Raw genomic sequence first — 18,636 nt, forward strand, 5'->3', positions numbered from 1 at the left:
GACCATTCCCCTCTAGCGAAAACAAGACAGAAGAAATTCTTCATCTCATTCATTTTGATATATGTGGTCCAATGCTTGTGCATTCACTTGGGGGTCACCTTTATTACATCACCTTCATCAACAATTTCTCAAGGAAGACATGGATCTACTATTTGAAGCACAAGGATGAAGCATTCGAAATCTTCAAGGAATTCAGGGCTTTGGTGGAAAATCATACAGGAAAGAAAATAAAGATCTTCAGGTCTGACAACGGCGGGGAATACATCTCAAATGAATTCATAGACTTTTGCAAGAAGGAAGGAATCAAGAAGGAGACCATTGTGCCTTACACTCCCGAACAAAATGGAGTGGCTGAGAGAAAGAATAGGTCCATTGTGGAAGTTGCTTGAGCCATGCTCCATGATCAAAAGCTACCAAAGTTCCTCTGGGCTGAAGCAAAAAACACAGCGGTATATGTTCAAAACAGGTTGCCTCATCAAGCTTTGGACAATAAGACTCCCGAGGAAGTATTCACAGGTGTCAAGCCCAATATTGGTCATCTTCGGATCTTTGGCTACCCATATACTTCCATGTACCGAAGGACAAAAGAAACAAGCTAGAAGCTACAGGAAGGAAAGGTACATTTGTTGGATATAGTGAAGATTCTAAAGCATTTAGAATATATATTTTTGGTCAAAGGAAGGTTGAAGTTAGCAGGGATGTAACATTCGATGAAGATGTTTCCCTTAGAAAAGCAAGGGACCTCCCTTCACCTCCTCCTCCTGAAGACAAGAATGATGAGATGGATATTTTAGAAGGTCCTTTTGTGCCTGAATCTGAGAAGGAGATCATTGATGATCCCATGGAGCCTATGGACCCTTTGGATCCTCCTCCATGTGATCCCCCTACAAGGAAAAGACCACTTTGGCTCAAGGACACATTACAAGATGCTGAGAAACATGTTGCTGCTCGGGGAACTTTCAAGGAAAGCAAGAAGCCATGCAGGTACCAAGCCTATGTTGTAGCCATGAGCAAGATGATTCAAGCCGAACCTAGTACCTTTGAAGAAGTAGTGAAAGAACAAGTCTGGAAGGATGCAATGGCCAAAGAATATGAGTCCATTATAAAAAACGATGTATGGGATATTGCGCCATAACCAAAGGGGAGATTTGTGGTAACCTCCAAATGGCTCTATAAGATCAAACATGGCACTGATGGAAGCATCGAAAAATACAAGCCAAGGTTTGTAGCCCGTGGTTTCACTCAAAAAGAGGGAGAAGATCACGATGATATATTTGCTCCGGTGGCCCGATACACAACCATTCATTCGATAGTAGCCCTTGCTGCAAGTTAGGGATGGACTCTCTACCAAATGGATGTGAAGACCGCCTTCTTACATGGTTTGCTACAAGAAAAAGTGTACGTTGAACAACCTCCAGGATTTGAATTTCATGATAGGAAAACCCATGTATGCTGATTAAAGAAAGCTCTCTATGGATTGAAGCAAGCCCCCCATGCTTGGTATGCTCATATCGACAGTTACTTGATAAAGCTGGGATTCACAAGGAGCAATGTTGATCCAAACTTGTACTTCAAAACGGTCCAAGGTATGCCTCTCATTTTGGTATTATATGTTGATGATTTATTCATGACAGGTGTAGACCCTCTCATTCTAGAATGTAAGAGGAAGTTGGCTTCTGAATTTGAGATGAAAGACCTTGGTTCGATGCACTATTTCCTAGGATTAGAAGTATGGCAAAAGTCGAGTAAGATTTTCCTTTCACAAGGAAAATACGTTGTGAAACTTCTTGAGAGATTTGGCATGGTTAAGTGCAAGTCCTTGCCTACACCTATGGAGATGAATTTCAAGACATTGTGTGGAGAAGTTGTTGGACCAAACCTAGAAAACCCTTCTGAGTACAGACAATTGGTTGGTGCGCTAATGTTTCTCGTGAATACTCGCCTCGACATATGCTTTGTTGTTAACACTTTGAGCCAGTTTATGACCGAGCCTCACCATGTACATTGGGTCGCTACCAAGCATGTTCTGAGATATCTACATGGGACTATTAACCTTGGACTAAGATATGTCACTGGAGATGTTAGACTACATGGATATACAAATGCAGATTGGGTCGGTAATGTTGTCGACAAGAAGAGTACTTCCGAATGTTGTTTTAGTCTGGGATATGCCATGATATCATGGATGAGCAGGAAGCAGAAATTCGTAGCCCTTAGCACTGTTGAGGCCAAGTATATTGCAGCTAGCCTTGCGAGTTGTGAAGCAGTTTGGTTGAGGAAGCTCTTTGGAGAGATATTTGAGCAGGTTCTAGACACGACAATCATCTATTGCGACAACAAAGTGGGATTCATTTGTCCAAGAACCCTTTGTTTCACAAGTCCAAGCATATCGAGATTAGATATCTTTACATTCGTGACATGGTGCAAGGAGGAGCTGTGAGACTCCACCAAGTGTAATTTTTTTAAAGTAATAATTGCCGCATAGAACAAAGTGATGGAAAATTAACAATTTGAAGTGCAGCAAAGGGTTATTGTGCAGTATTAGAAGGTATTCTAAGTGTTGGGCAAGTGGATTTGTCCACCATCTTTTAAGTCTTTTTTCCTACAGCAGTCCACCGTCTTCTTCATTTCATAGAGATTATGGACCAATCATCAAGGGCAGCTGGTAAAGGTCAAAGGAAAGAGAGGAGTTTTCATCTTGTTGGAGAAAGGGTAGATAAGCTTCTTCAAAAAAGGTCAAGGTTACAGTTTTAAATGATCGTTGGTGCGAGAGGGTAGATCTTACCATTAAGATCATGGAACCTATTATCTATTGTATTTGCCATCGGCATTCCCACCTATAGTAGCAGTGACCCAGTATTTATGTAATAGATTTTGATTTTGACGACTAAATGAGAAAAATGCTGCTTATAGCTCTCATTTCTCGTGTGTTTGGCATTATCATCATCGATGTAGTGCTAGTTGTATGATTGAAATTGTATCCTCATCATGTAAAATTGTATTTAGTTTCTCAATTCTAAAGAGGTTTGAATCTTTGGCTATATTTCATTTTTGTGTGTAATAACTCACTAATTTGTTATATAGTGATATAGTGTGTTTGTGTGTGTGTGTGTCCTCTTTCTGAGGTCGTTGTGTTGCATGTTGGGCACTCTTATTTCCATGTCGTCCATGTCCCATGTCATCATGGATGATCACATATTCATGACACGTTTAACCTCCTTCCAACAAGCTAACAGGTTTTCCACTTTTAAGAGAGCTCAAAGTTGGACCTGCTCCCACCATGTCCTTTCTAGAAGCAAGACTTCCATCACGAGTTTTTTCTCCTCAGCCTCTAATGTTATGAGATACAGTTTCTTCCAGCCTAGAGCTCCTCCCAGGATCACTCAGCCAAGTTGGCACCAATATGACTCTGAGTTTGGGAGAGCCAATGAAAGCTTCATATGAGAAGAGTTTGAAGAAAATATATGTGCATGTAGAGCAAGCCTGTCCAAGTGTAGAAACCAGCAAAAAGAAGTACAGGGAAGAAGCGAGTCTGAGTTTTGACTGCATAAGATTGTGAAGCGAACCACTGGTAGAGCTTGGAGATCCTGAGAAAGAAAATTGTGCTATGAAAGTATTTAGCTGTGCAGTTTTGCTGATAATGTTGTGAGAATACCGTGTATGCTATTGAGGGTATACACCCTCATTTTTTTCTGTAGAGTCTAGACTGAACTGTAGCTGAGTTATGTGCAGGCATTCGCGAGCTGAGATACAGGGCAAAAGTATGACAATGTTAGTGAGGAAAGTCACTGCATGAAGGCATTCGAAATGTCTACAGGTTGCTGTAATACTGCATTGGATGCTGAAACCACTGTTTAAAAGAGTTAAAAACTACCATTAAAAAGTAGTTGGATATTCTGAAAAAGGGGGCTACTTAAGTACAATAAAATTATGTTCCTTGAATTGAAATTTTGCAAAGAAGTTTAGATTCTTCATAGTTGTGACATTCTCAAATCGTTGCATTGTGGCAACCACTATTAAAAACCACCTTTGAAACCACTGTTTAGAAGTGGCTGAAATTCGCAAATTGTTGTGCTGAATATTATTGTTAGAATATGTTGAATGGGTTGCAGGTTGAGCCCTTCTACCATTTCTCCAGTTTGACAGATGGTTGTTATGAATGATAGTTGGCAACATCCAGGTGTCATTTATATGGTGCTAAAAATATTTAAACAGTATCTGAATGGCAGCAGTTTAGCGCTGACTTAAACATTAAATATGTTTTTTTCTGAAAGCATTAATTCACTTGTTGAATTGCATGCAGGCAGAGTATTACAGCTGTGAATCTTCTTATGATAGGCTGTGATTTTTGCTACACAAGATGCTCTAATTTGCACTGTCCTTTTGGTGATTTTGCGCTCAAGGATTTTGTAGAAACTCTTTCATGGATGGAAGCATGATGTGAGGGGAGATCTAGCTGGAAAACATTGGCATGGCATTCAACAGCTTTCTAAAACTATTTAATTTTAATCACTAACATATATTAAACTTAACCCCTTTCAAAACATTTTGATGCAGGGCGTAGTCACTCGAGGCAAGAAGTGACACCTGGCTTTTTGTGTGTGAGAATAAAAATGTTAACACAAGTAGTCATTTGCTGCAGCAAGAATTCAACAAGGAGTCATATGATCTATAAGTTAGTGTGTTGTTAAAAGTGAAACGCCAGGAGATCAAACCTTCTCAAAGTCATGTTTTCAATACATTTTTGAAAATCGTGGATACACACTAGATTACCTTAAGTTGTGGGACTAGATTATACCCCACAACCTAAAGTTGAGGAATTGACTTTCCCCGCATCCAATTCAAGATCCAATACACTTCGCAATATGGACCAGTGGAATAAAATAGTGTAGTTAAAATCCATGACCCATGGTTGCAAAGGCACAACAATGACAAAACCCACCACATAATATGAATTGCCGTGAAGTGGCTGTGTAAAAAGAGGTGGAATGGCCATATTCCCTTTTGACTTCCTTGATTGTTAGTGATCCTAATCACCAGCAGAAATCAAGTATGTACATGTATAAATGGTAAAAGAATGGCGGGCAACACAAAAGTGTAAACGTGGTACTTTGTTGCAAAACAAGTTTCTAAGTAAAACTTTGTTCACAATATTCCATGTATAAAATTATCAATAGCCTATGTTGTTAGTTATTCTTTGTTATCATCACTTATATACTGAACAGTCCCTTGGCCGACTTTTGGTCATTTGTTGGATATTAATAAACTTATCTTATCCTATCTAAGCAGATTTTATACTCCACCAAAATATAAATCTTAACCAAAAATACACATTGTTCAACCAGTTCTCTATCTAGAAAGATCTTTTCGTACCAGAATACTTAAATTTCACATTGTCCTTGTAGTTCTATAGGTTCACGCCTATCACTTATCAAAATAATACCAAAGTCAACAACAATTGGGCAACTCTTGAAAACATGAATTTGTTATTGTGCCTTAGAGGGCATGCCATGAGAACAAGATCAACAAAAGGCAAGTAGCTGCCAAAGATTAGTAAGAAGATCAACCCAATGATTAAGGCCAATGACTACAGCACAATGAGATGATTTTATTAATGTCCACGAATGACCAAAAAGAGTAGTTCAATGGTACCAGAAAGTACAACCAGTTGTAAGAAGCCATGGGAGTACAAGAGACTATAAAAATAAATTATGTCCAAAACTAGAAATAAAATTATGTCCTGTATATTCACAATTTCAAGTTATTATCCTAGGAATCCTCTTCAAAACTATGGCCAAAACAAACTCTATTTTAGGAATGTAAAACATGTAATAATTGTTTGTAAAATAGTTCAAAACCTAAAATTTCATAATTGATCTACTATGCATTGCGGTCCCGAGGACTTCTGACTCCTTGTTGCGCTCTGTTGAGCCTGCGGCCCTGAGCATTTCTGCCTGGCAGGCCCTCTTTCCCTTAAAGAGTAGTTCAATGGTACCAGAAAGTACAACCAGTTGTAAGAAGCCATGGGAGTACAAGAGACTATAAAAATAAATTATGTCCAAAACTAGAAATAAAATTATGTCCTGTATATTCACTTTCAAGTTATTATCCTAGGAATCCTCTTCAAAACTATGGCCAAAACAAACTCTATTTTAGGAATGTAAAACATGTAATAATTGTTTGTAAAATAGTTCAAAACCTAAAAATTCATAATTGATCTGCTATGCATTGCGGTCCCGAGGACTTCTGACTCCTTGTTGCGCTCTGTTGAGCCCTGCGGCCCTGAGCATTTCTGCCTGGCAGGCCCTCTTTCCCTTTGATCCCCCTCCCATTCTATCACGTCCACGAGATCTCTTTGGATTACTGGATTGGGCCATTTCTCGTTGGCTTTGGACTTTTGTTTCGTAGTGCCTTGTTCAGACCAAGTGGCCAACCATGACCATTTCGGCCTCTCCCTCTCGGTTGGATTAGGAGATTGCAGCCTTCAACACTCTAGTTCCAAATGGCCCAAAATTCCAAAAAGCCTCCTCTTCTCGGTTCATCAAGAAGCTGGATAAGATCTCGAAAGTGGAGGTTTTCGCCCCTCATGCCAGGCTGCGTGCCCTTCAACTGGCATATCAGGGTCTAGTGGGATAGTTTATGGGTTTGTGGCCATTCCCTAGATTTATTCATATGTGGGTAGAGAAAAATTGGAAACCCTTGATCAAAGGGGAGGTCACCTCTTCTTTATGCAACAAGGGGTTCTTCACCTTCTTTGAGAATAAATTAAATCAGTATCTAATCTTTCGAAGTGGCTCATATTTCATGGGAGTGCAAGGGCTTTATTTAGATCGTTGGAGCCCTAACTTCAATCCTAATTGTGATGTCCCCTCCACTATCCCTGTTTTGGTGAAGTTGCCCTTCCTTCCCCTACACTATTAAAATGATGCCACCTTCAAGAGAATTGGAAACGCTCTAAGGGAATATGTTGATTGTGGGGAGCCTCGTGATGGTCTTTTCTCTTGTGCTTGAATCTATGTAGAGGTGGATCTTGACAAAGGCTTACCAGTCGCAATCAACCTCAGCTTGGATAGATAGACTCATATTCAAGAGATTGATTATGATCAACTCCCATTTAAATGCAAAGTCTATCATGATTATGGCCACTTCTCTACAAATTGCCCCAAAAAGTCAAAGGAACAAGAAAAGCAAGGAGAATTTGGAGATCAGTGGCAACAAGCAAAAAGGAAGAAAGGATCTCACAAGCAACAACCTCCCTCAAATCTACAACACGAGCAAGCTCATCAAAAGGGATTCAGGTCCAGTTCCCCCAAGTATAAATCTATTGACAGTGGGGAAGGAACGAGTAAATCTTCCAAACTTGGAGGCACAGACAACAGGTTCAACACTCTTGTCAATGAAGAGGAAGAAGTAGAAATTCCCCCTCAAGGTCCCACTGTCTTAGATCCACCAAATAATCCACTGGTTTCCCAAGAACCCAAAGAGTCAGTGATTGATACAAAATCCAACGAAGAGCCACAATCCATTCAAGAAGATTCCGAAGAAGAAGAAGAAGACTTCCTTTCGCCGCAGGAAGGCACTGCCAGTGTCGCATTTGCTAGTTTAGTCAATAAGAAATCGGAAGCAGAAAAGGTTAAGGAGAAAGAACGTCGAACCTGTCACTCTAGCAGGAAGACAAACATTGAAATCGGATTAGAGAAAACAAAGAAGGAGAAAGAACTTGGCCATCAATCCATTCTAAAAAACATCCAAGTAGGAGACATGGGAGGAAAGGGAAATAAAAGAAGCGGTGGTACTACACCGCCCAAAGGGGCATCTCAAACAAAGAGTAAGCAATAATCGTCCTCTCCTAAAATTGTAGGGGGTTGGGCTCTGAAAAAAGTACAAAAGTAAAATCTCTTATAAGAAAAGAAAGACCCACAATTGCTCTACTACATGAGACCAAATTGGAGGAACAAGAAATCTTAGTACAGCGACAGCATTTGTGGAATGGCAGCGGCATTACCTCAGTCTATGTCACACAGTTCGGGTTCGAATTCGAGTTCGGCAACGATTAAGTTCGATTCAAATTCGAATTTTCCGATAAGTTTCATATGAGGTTCAACATTAAATTTGACTATACATATTTTTCAACATATATATGACATAAAATAATAAAAAAATCAAAATCAACCATTAAAGCTATATGAGTAAGAATTCTTATTACTAAACATACATGAATAACTTAATCATAATAGGCTATAGTATCTAATTATCAATGACATTAGTTAAATCAAAATGTAAACATACACCATAGTAGTTTGCAAATACAAAAAGGAATGGCATAATTTTCAATCTCCAAAATTTAAAAGAAAAGAATATGTATAATGTCAAATACTTATAATCTCGGAAAAAATCACATAATTAAAACATAATCAGAATTTAAACATACAAATTACAATAGAACTATATTGCAAAATCATGGAGAAATCACAAGCCACAAATCACGACCCTATTCACTTTACGCTCCGAGCGGCGAGGACAAGCAGCATCTAGAAATTGAATTCAACAAATTGTATAGAGTACAACACGCAACAACAACATTGAGCACAATAGAGCAAGTACACTCAAATTGAAGTTGGCTTGTGAAAATCTATCGACCACAATGGTAAATAAAGCCAAACCAGTGGCCAACACGGGAAACTAATTGGCGGGAAGCAGAACAAGATAAAACCATGTGTTGCCCATGGTTCTTCTCATAAACCTTAAAACAACTAAAAAAAACCGCTCAAACTTTAACCTTGAACCCCAAAAAAAATTTAAAAAGTTATAAAATTTAGCTTCAGGTTCGTCTTTAGGTTTGCCTTCAGGTTCGAATTCATTGAGGTTCGAATTTGAGGTTCAACTATCAGGTTCGCCGAACCTGAACGAATTTGAATTTTTTTTTTGGGTTCGCCAAATTTCGAACCTCAAGGTTCAAATTCGGCGAACCCTGTGACATAGACCTCAGTCAATGCTAAAGGTGCATCTGGAGATCTCTACACTTTATGGGTTCCGAACCAGGTCAAGCTGCTAAACTCTCTTGAAAATGTTCACTGGCTCGCTGCCTCCTTTCTTGACCTCACCTCAAACAAGGTATGTTATCATTAATATTTATATGTCGATTCATTTTCAAGAAAAGCAAGAATGTTGGGCATCCCTGCAAGGCCTATGTGATTCTGGGTATGGTGATTTAAGCATCTATGGAGCGGATTTCAATACCACTTTGCACAGTTTGGAGAAGAACGGGATCGCCAATTAGAGACCCATTCCAAGAGAAGATGAAGGGATTTATTAGCCATTTAAATTTAATGGACATTAAACCTACTAGCCTCAAGTATGCCTGGAACAATAAGAGAGTTGGCCCAAGTTATATTGTTGCCAGCTTGGACCGCTTCCTCATCTCTGACGATTTCTTACGCTACAATCTCTCCCTTATATCTAATATTCTTCCCTAGAACGGCTCTCATCATCGCCCTATTGGACTCGACTTGTACCCACCCTCTTAATTACGGCCCTATCCCGTCCCGATCCAGCCCATTATGGATCCAACCCCCAGATTTCACAAAGTGGTCGCCCAGTCTTTGCTCCCCTGGGTGGGGGGAAGCCCAATCTAAATTTGGGAAGGAAAAATCAAAAGGCTCAAAGCCTATATTAAATCCTAGGCAAAATCCTCTTTGCTTGCTAGACAAGAAGTTATTCAAGAGATGGAAAAGAAAATTGGTCTTCTCCACTCCTACATGGAAGACAAACCAGTGTCTTAGAGATGTTGAACCAGGATAAATCAATGTTTGATCAATACAACTCCTTGTTGAAAGAAGAGGAAGAATAGTGGAGACTGAAAACTAGAAGTGTGCGACTCCAAGCAAGAGATAGAAATACCAATTTTTTCCACAACCAAGCTAAAAACCGAGAGAGGAAGAAGATAATACATGAAATCACAATGAATGGCACCAAGGTCAAAGACTTTCATCAAATCAAGGAGGAATTTGTGGCATACTTCATCAATCTTTACACTCAAAGCGACCCCCCTTCAGATGAAGTTGAAGACTATATGCTAGATTAGAACCTGCAAATGGTAACTAAAGGTATGAATCGCCAGCTAACTACCATCCCTTCAGAAGAAGAAACTCGCAGAACTGTCTTCTCCTTTCGCTCGGATAAAGCCGCAAGCCCAGATGACTTCTCTACCCACTTTTACCCGCATTTTTAGGATATAATCAAGCGAGATTACTACAAAATGGTTGGGTATTCCTTTAAGCATTTTTTCATTGGAAGCGATGTCAATTCATCGTTCCTTGCCCTAGTCCCCAAAGAAAATAACCCCTCTCCTTCAACAGGTTCAGACCGATCTCCTTGTGTAATATTTCCTATAAAGTTATTTCTAAAATTCTTGTTGAAAGGCTCAAAAAGCTTCTCCCTTCTATCATATCAGAGAATCAAGTGCATTTGTGCCAGGGAGGCAAATCTTTGACAATATCATTCTTGTTTAAGAAGCAACAATCTCCAACAGGTCCAGAGGGGACAAGGGGATATCCATTAAATTAGAAATGGATAACGCCTTTGATAGATTCATGCATAGCTTCCTTTGCAAAGTTTTGGGCAATTGGGATTTGATAACACCTTTATCCAATGGGTCACCGTCTATACTGGCTCCCCCTGGATTGCCCCTCTTGCGAATGATAGAGCCACCAAATTCATGAAAGCCTCCCGAGGCTTACAAGTCACAACAAGGGTGCCCACTATCTCCATTTCTATACATTTTGGTTGCGGATACACTGAGTCGACATTTGGAATATGAGCACAGAAATGGTCGCCTTCCATGTCTTTGTTTCACTCAGAATATGAAAAGTGCCAACCACTCTCGGTTCACGAATGACACTATCCTTCTCGAGGGCACCTCGGTGACTATAGATAGAAGATTCAAATTGGTGTTGGATAACTTTTTAGCAGCTTCGAGAGGATTAACTAACTTTGCAAAGTCTCATATCTTCACGTGGAATATATCAGCGACCAAGAGACTTTAAAATTAGGGAGGTATTTGCCGTCAACATTGTTGATTATTGGAAAGAATTCAAATATTTGGGAGTTTTGATTTGCCTCAAATCCCATACTCCTCAGTCTGCAAAATCCCTTGTCTAAAGTGAAGAATAAACTAGAATCTTGGGGGGGCGGATGACTTACTTTAGCAAGTCGCATTGTTCTCATTAAGGTAGCCTTGTTTGCAATTCCTCTATACCAATTCTCAACACTGTCAGCCCCTCAATACTTTCTGCAGTGTTTTGGGAAAAATATCAAAAAGTTCCTTTGGGGAGGGGCAACAAACCCTCTTCCAAGAAATTTCATCTGGTAGGATGGGCAACTATTCGCACTCCCAGAGTGCATGGAGGATTAGGAATTTGGGATCCTACTTTGATGAACCAGGCCATGGGAGCAAAATTGGCTTAGAAACTTAAATCAAACCTGGATGTTTCGTGGGCAAGTCCTCATCGCAAAATACTTGCATCAAGGCAATGGGAATCAAATTGACCTTCTTCCTTCAATGAGGCATTGCTCCCCAATATGGAAACTTATCTCAGCCTCGGTCAGACTAATCAATAATAACCTTAGTTTGATGCTCGGAAACAGTATGAGAATCCATCTTTGGAATGACTCCATAATGAACCACCCTCCTCTTCAAAACTCTGAAACCTTGAGGCCTCTTAAACTTTTTTTATCCAATCAAGGGATCTCTACGATAGCTCAGATCTCCCAATGGGGCAGCTCGAGATTATGGTCAGGATGGAAGTTGGATGATATCCCCAACAATCTTCTTCCGCCCATGGAGAATCTTAAAGACAGTCTGACGAGATGTGCCCCATGAAGTCTACATGTTGAGGACAAGTTAGGCTGGAAGTCTCATGTATACGCGACCACGCCTGGTTATGAAGAGCTTCTATTCTCTATGCAAGTACCCCTTAAATCCTTTCTGTGGAAAAATCTATGGCTGAACAATACCATCCCCAAAGTAAATACCTTTTGTTGGCTCCTCATCCATAAGAAAATTCTAACTTCTGAAAGTCTCAAAAAAAGAAGCATCCAAGGTCCTTCGTGGTGCTCCCTCTGTAACCAACACTGAAGAATCGGTCCACCATCTTTTCATGGCTTGTCCCTATTCCTCTCAGGTCTAGTCTATAGTTTTGGGCCCCTTGTATATCCGGTTGAAGAAGCCTACAGACCTCTTTGTCCTTATATCTAGCTAGCATAAACAATATTTGGGTTCTTTCTTGGGAAACCTTTTCTCAAATGGATCAAGTCTTCTTCCGAAAAATCTTTGTTGGCAAATCTGGATGTCCTGAAATAGTTTTATCTTTAAAAACATTTCCATTTCTCCCAGATCAAAGTCCCTAAAGGCTCTGTCATTTTGTGTGGAATACAATAGGGCAAAGCTAAGAGATTGTAATCCACACTTTAGACCAACATGAGGGCTAGTGAATGGACTCGCTGCTTGACCCTCTGGGATCTCTCCCCTTTCCTCTTCCCCCTCTGTCCCACAAGGCCGTCCTAGAAACTTCACTTCTTGGATGTTGAATTTGAAAAATGGAAGAACTCACAGAAGAAATGGATCCTTTTCTTTGATGGAGCCTCAAAAAAGAATCCAAGGGTGGCAGGAGAGGGAGGGATTCTCTAAAATTCCAAGGGAAACCAAGAAGTTAAGTATCCTTGGGGACTTGGCAAGAGGACAAACAATCTGACTAAAATGTATGGGCTCTTGATTGAGCTCCAATTGGCTAAAGAAAGGAATCTCTCCAGGATAGCTATCTTGGGAGATTCCCTTCTCACCATTCAGCATTTACAAAGCGAAACTCTTCCTAAGAATAATCACCTGAGCCCTCTTCTCTGCAGAATTCTTGGGATCCTGAACTACTTCACTCACAAGGCCTTCTATCACATCTTGAGAAGTCAAAATAAGGAAGTTGATGTGCAGGCAAATCAGGCTTATCTTCTAGAGGCAAGTCAGATTGTCATTAATGGTATAATTTGATGGAAAGTTATTCCATGATATACTCCCCTCAAGTTCCTCCTCAATGTTTCAATTCGACCTATGGGTTTGCCAATAAGGGAAATTCCACCTTGAAGGATTTTATGTCAAATTTTCTTTAAGTCGTCTGCCTCCTATATATTTGTTAGCAATATGACAAATGTTTTGTTAAGTGCACCTATCGTCATGGTTGAGGTGGTTGGCAGAGGACATCCAGGCCATCCGCACTCCCAGTCCATTTATACCCTACATGTGGTACTGCAAGAATATTTTTGCACTTGCACAAGTTTTCTTAAAGTCTCCAAGGTGGTGGCCATTAATGAAATTCAATGTCGACGAAATTTCTGTTGCGTGTAAGATTTCCAACTCTGTGATTAAAGCCATGGAACGCAGAAAGGGGATGAGTATTCAGGCTTCAAGTAGTCAGGGTTTGTATAGATGTCGAGCTAATTATTCATGGTGTAGAGGGGTTTTTCACGTTCAAAAATGTCCTAGCCTCTATGTTGAACCAAATAGTTGAAATAAACTCTTGCCTTGTGTCGTGATTGGAGCCTTACATCGCAAAATATGAATCGGAGCTTTGTCATTTCCCTAGCTTGATTATGAAACAACGTTTCTCTTCTCCGCAGAATGGAATTGTGAATTCTTAGTCCTTAGCCCAACGTGGAATTCTGAATTCCTCGTCTATGACACGTCGTGGAGTTGTGAATTTTTTGTTTCTTGCAATTCAATGTTCCTTCAAGGTTGTGTTGTAGTCCTCACTAAAGACCGGCACCCCTCGGTTGGAAATGATCCTACAGCTCCGCTAACTCTAGACAGTGAAGGCTCTAGCTTATGGAAGCAGTCTAGCAACTGACTACAGGCAACATTTGGCTCGTCAGATCTCTGAAGGTATCTCTCTACATGTATTGAAGTAAATCATAGAGTTGTTTCTTGCATTGTCGATCTCTGCTCTTTCTGAGGGATCACGTCCTTGCTCTCCTCCTGTCTGCAGCATTTAATCATTAATGAACCTGGAGTACCAGGGTCCTCCTTCCACCCCGCCTTCATCCCTGGGCATTCCTCCGTTAATTGACCTCCGTGTTACTTCTTGTTCCTTTAGTTCCAACTCTGGTTCTATCTGGCACTTTGTCCCTCTGGTTCATCTCTCATGGAGCACAAAATGTACACTTCAGCCATTTCTGGAAGCAACAATGCCTACAGCAATTGTCTACACCTCCCAGTCGAAAATCAAGTTGAGAACATGGACCTCCAATGGAAAATTCATCAACGGTCTACCACAATCCTTTTTCTGGTTGAGGAATTGCAAACGATCAGAGCTCAAGTGAATAAACAGGCAGATGAAATATACGCCATTCGATGCCAACTGGATAAGTTACAAACTCAAAAGACTGTTGGCGAGTAACGCAACAGTGAAAACAGCACTTATGAAAGCCACTTTGATAAGATGTCTATTGATCCCCCTCTTGAATTATGATCTCTTATTGTTAAGTCGTTTTTTTGTTTGGTCAATTTTGCAAAGCATAAGTTGTTATTTGGTGGATAAAATGTATGTCAATGGCAGTTTCTTAGATCAAAATTTTGGAACCTCTCTCTTATTCTCTTAGAAGGAATATGTATCTCGGACAATGTAAACATTTCCCAAGTATTTTGTTGCGTCCGAGGGCAAAATTAAAATTTTGGCTACTCATTGGTGTCAAAAAAATAAACAGTTTGAAACCTTCAAAATTTTATGATTATTACTAAAACCTCAATAGCAAGGACAAAATGAGTCAAAGCTTGGGTACCACTCCTATGGATAGGGTTTACCTATCCACCACCCTTCAATATGTTCGCAAACCCAATCCATGCCTGTCACGACTAAGGCAGAACCAATTTTGTTTTGCTCAACTTTCCATTTCATGCTTGATCTGAGGGAGATCATATTTTGATTTTTGTTGCTGCTTCATTAAATTTGTTCCTGCGTGTTTAATGGAGAAAGTTGTCAACTTTTAGTGTTGACTATGTTGAAATATGTAACTAGGTTCAGCCTTCATAAATGTATTTGAGTCACAATGAAATATATTTATCAAAATAATAAAGAAAATATTATTATTATTATGACTTATTAAAGCATGGGTTTCATGCTTGGGTCATCATGTTTTAGGTCAAAGTCCTCATTGAGGACTTCTAGGATTTATTTTGAGTCATTAGAGTCATTGTCCATTTAAAGAGACCCTTCTTGGGCTTTTGAATCATGTAAAAAGAATTAATATTGAGTCAAATATGCTATTTGTCCCCTCCACACCAAGTCGGCCTCAACTGGGTAATTCGACCTCACCAGAAGCCTATATATTGGAGCAATTCGAATTCATTTGGCGCATTCATTTCTCACTCACACAAGTTTGACTCACTAGCCAAGGCAGTAAAAAGTGTGAAGTTGGAAAAGAGCTAGAAAAGGGTGCGAAATTTGGAAGGAAGGAAGAAGACATCAAAATCGAAGTTTTGGGCCATCTATCTCTCACTCGAGTGGAGTATCTAGGAAGATCGAAGTTTTCTTGTCTAGTCGAAGTTGTCGTTGCTGACAGTTGCTGGGTCGACGCTGCTGCTGCCAGTTGTTGCTAGGTCGAAGTTGTTGTTGAAGGGTTATCATCTACAAGAAAGAAGAGAGGGCTGACTTGGTGTGGAGGAAATCTTTGTCTAGGTCAAGAGTCTTGGATTATCTCGTGAAACTATTGAAAGAAGAATTGTTGACTGGGTTTTCCCCTAGATAGGGTTTTTCCCTGGCAGAGTGCCTACATCTTGTGTCTTGTGTTTTTGTGATCTTCATACACACATAATTTGGTAATTGCTTGATGAAAAATAATATAACAAAGAAGTAATAGAAGCCAACATAACTCACAAGCAATTATCAAGAAAGAGAAATCTAACCCTAACTCTACTAGCATTGATTTCTCTACAGGCTGTCGTTCATTACTAAAGCTTGTATGGAGAAGGCTGTCAACTTTTGGTGTTGACTGCCGTTCATTACTAAAGCTTGTATGGAGAAGGCTGTCAACTTTTGCTGTTGGCTGTCGTTCATTACTAAAGCATGTGGGGTTCACCCATGGCTGCTAACAGAACAGATTTTGAAGTGTTTAATGCACTAGTTTGGGCTCTTACCCTTGCAATCATCCTCAACAGTAACAGACTCGCTTTGTCAAGAAACCAAATGTCATTCCTCATTTGGATCTCTTGTCCTTGGAGGCAAGGAGAAAATCCCTCATTCTGTCTGAAAGATCTTTGGTTGGAAAGTTTACTCATCTCTGGCCCAGTCCAAACACTGTGGACACTTGGGTAGCTAAACATTGCGCACCAAAAATCAATGGACAGGTACTTGCATTTGCCTCAGGCCAAGGGTATTTCATCTTTCTTTTTGCAAGCAAGGAAGCACGGGATTTAATATTTAAATACAGGCCTTACTTCATAGATTCAAGGGAAATGTACTCCTCTCCTTGGACACTTGATTTCAACCCTAAACAAGAAATTACAGCAGCCGCTGTCTGGATTAGGCTGCCCCATCTTCTGTTAATCTTCTGGGAGAATAGTTCAATTGGTAATAAATTAGGTCACAACATTGAACATGCAGAACCAAAAGGGAATTTGTATTCTTGCGCAAAAATATGCGTGGAGATGAAATTGGATGAGGAACTCCCTGAAGCCCTGAAGATCAACCTTGATGGATGGTGCCATCAGTGAGCATTAGATTATGAGCAGATTCCATTTAAATGGATGGGCTGTCCCGCATATGGACATTTTCGTAAAAACCGTCCAAGATCTCTAGGAGAGCATCCTTCCCCAATGCAACAGTCAACCAACAATCAGGAAAGGAACCTGCATTAAAGAAGGTTTCAAATAAGCAAAGAAGACATCTAATAAAAAGTTATCTCAAGAAGACCCTCCTCCATCAAGCATCAATAAATATGAAGTTCCCAGGAATTTAGAGAAGAAGAAAAATCTAGAATACGGAGAAAGAATGCTGAAGACGATCAAGAAGTGTATCTTAATAAAGAATCAGCTCAGCATAATAGTGGATTTGATCCATCCTCAAAGGAACCAGCCTCCAAGTCAGAGGAGGAAATTGAGGAAGCAGCACAATCATAGGAAGAAGAAAGAGGAAATAAAGGATGAACCAAAAGTACAAATTCAATCTGTTCAGTCAGAACCCTTTGCTGCAGTTCTGAAGAAGGCGCCTAATCCTTCACCCCCTTTTACAAGGGGCAGAAAATTCAATCAGGTACCAGCAGCCTTTAAGTCTCTTGTTTTAGGTTTATGATGTGTCATCTCTGTGTGTTTCTTTGAAACCAATTTATGAGAATTTCGTTTAGGGAAACTGATAAGAAATGTACCAGTAAGATTCAATCTTTGAATCTTTCACTCCCTTGTTCTTTGAAGGGAGGTCCGAAATCAACAATAACTCTGAATCTTGCTACAGTAGAAACTCTTTTTGATGTAACCTTCCTGTGACCGTTTGCCACAGGCTTTTTAATACAAAATATCTCCCAATTTCAATTTAAGGAAAAAAAAAAAGGTTAAGAACCTTCTACAAAGAGGTGACCAAATGAAACACTCCAAGCTTAAAATTCCTATGTAATTAAGAATTGACAATAAGGTAAAAGATGTTAAGAAAGGGTCAATTTTGTTGAGAAACTTTCCTTGAAAAGGTAAACAAAACAACCTCTGCAATTTTCGAATTATCAAACAAATAAGAATTGTCATTAACCATTTAATACTCTATTTGAATAGGAATATGAAAAGTACTTTTTCTATGTTTCCAATTCTTGAATTCTTTTAGAAAAATTCGAGTGACATCCCTAACGCTTTAGCATCTCTTTCTAAAATGGAATACAATTTATGCCAAATGGTTTATTTCAAAAACCAATGAAACACCGAAAATATGGCGTACCAACTTTAATTTATCCAGGAATAAATGCATGGAGGTATGATACTATGATCCCTAGTTTGATATGTGCACATTAGAAATAACAATCATTATTTTCCACCAAGAAATACCATCTACTTATTGCCAAATAACTAAGGAGCTTGTAATGCATTTTTCAGAGATTTGAATTACCTCTTTAGCAGCAGTGTATGAATTTATTAAGGGTGTGGATGCCATAGACACCAACTTCTCCGAAGTTTGAGCATGATTCTGAACATCACACTATATTAGAAACTACGAAAGGTTTAACAAATTAGTAAGGAGCACCTTGAAAGGAAGCCAATACAAACTATAATTTATCACACGATCAAACATATTTTCTATTCTATTCTTAACAAGAGATGCCAATTCGCATTACTATCTCCTCAATAGATTAAGCAACATAAAGATGCTGCATCTAAAAACAATTCACTGGTAGCAGTCCGGAAGGTGCCCAGGCATCACCAACTCTACAGCACTACAAGGAACTAAAAACAAGCCACTTTTATAGGCAATTAAGTAAATGGTTGACAATTATACCAATGAAGACACTAGAGTTGTCAAGCCACATTTTTGCCGCAAAGCACCCCACATTTTCTTTCCTTGGAGTTTAGCTGCAGTCAACCACCAATTATTGATGTAGCGTGAAAATATAACA

At 39.6% G+C, this 18,636-nt stretch overlaps 1 protein-coding gene across 1 annotated transcript in view; it reads right to left on the reverse strand.

The window, feature by feature from the left end:
- LOC149156865 (cytochrome c1-2, heme protein, mitochondrial-like) overlaps window positions 1-18,636 on the reverse strand; it is a 98,113-nt gene that overhangs the window by 51,840 nt on the left and 27,637 nt on the right. The window contains exons 2-3 of the mRNA XM_089438715.1: window positions 18,519-18,592; window positions 18,132-18,209 (exon numbers count right to left, since the gene is read on the reverse strand). Coding sequence (XP_089294841.1) covers window positions 18,132-18,209; window positions 18,519-18,572 — 132 coding nt within the window. The 5' untranslated portion in view covers window positions 18,573-18,592. The remainder of the gene's footprint in view (window positions 1-18,131; window positions 18,210-18,518; window positions 18,593-18,636) is intronic.

The sequence above is a fragment of the Pinus tabuliformis genome, chromosome 9, assembly GCF_031772625.1.
Source record: "Pinus tabuliformis cultivar Carrire ecotype Pingquan chromosome 9, CPIR1, whole genome shotgun sequence".
NCBI classification, from domain to species: domain Eukaryota; kingdom Viridiplantae; phylum Streptophyta; class Pinopsida; order Pinales; family Pinaceae; genus Pinus; species Pinus tabuliformis.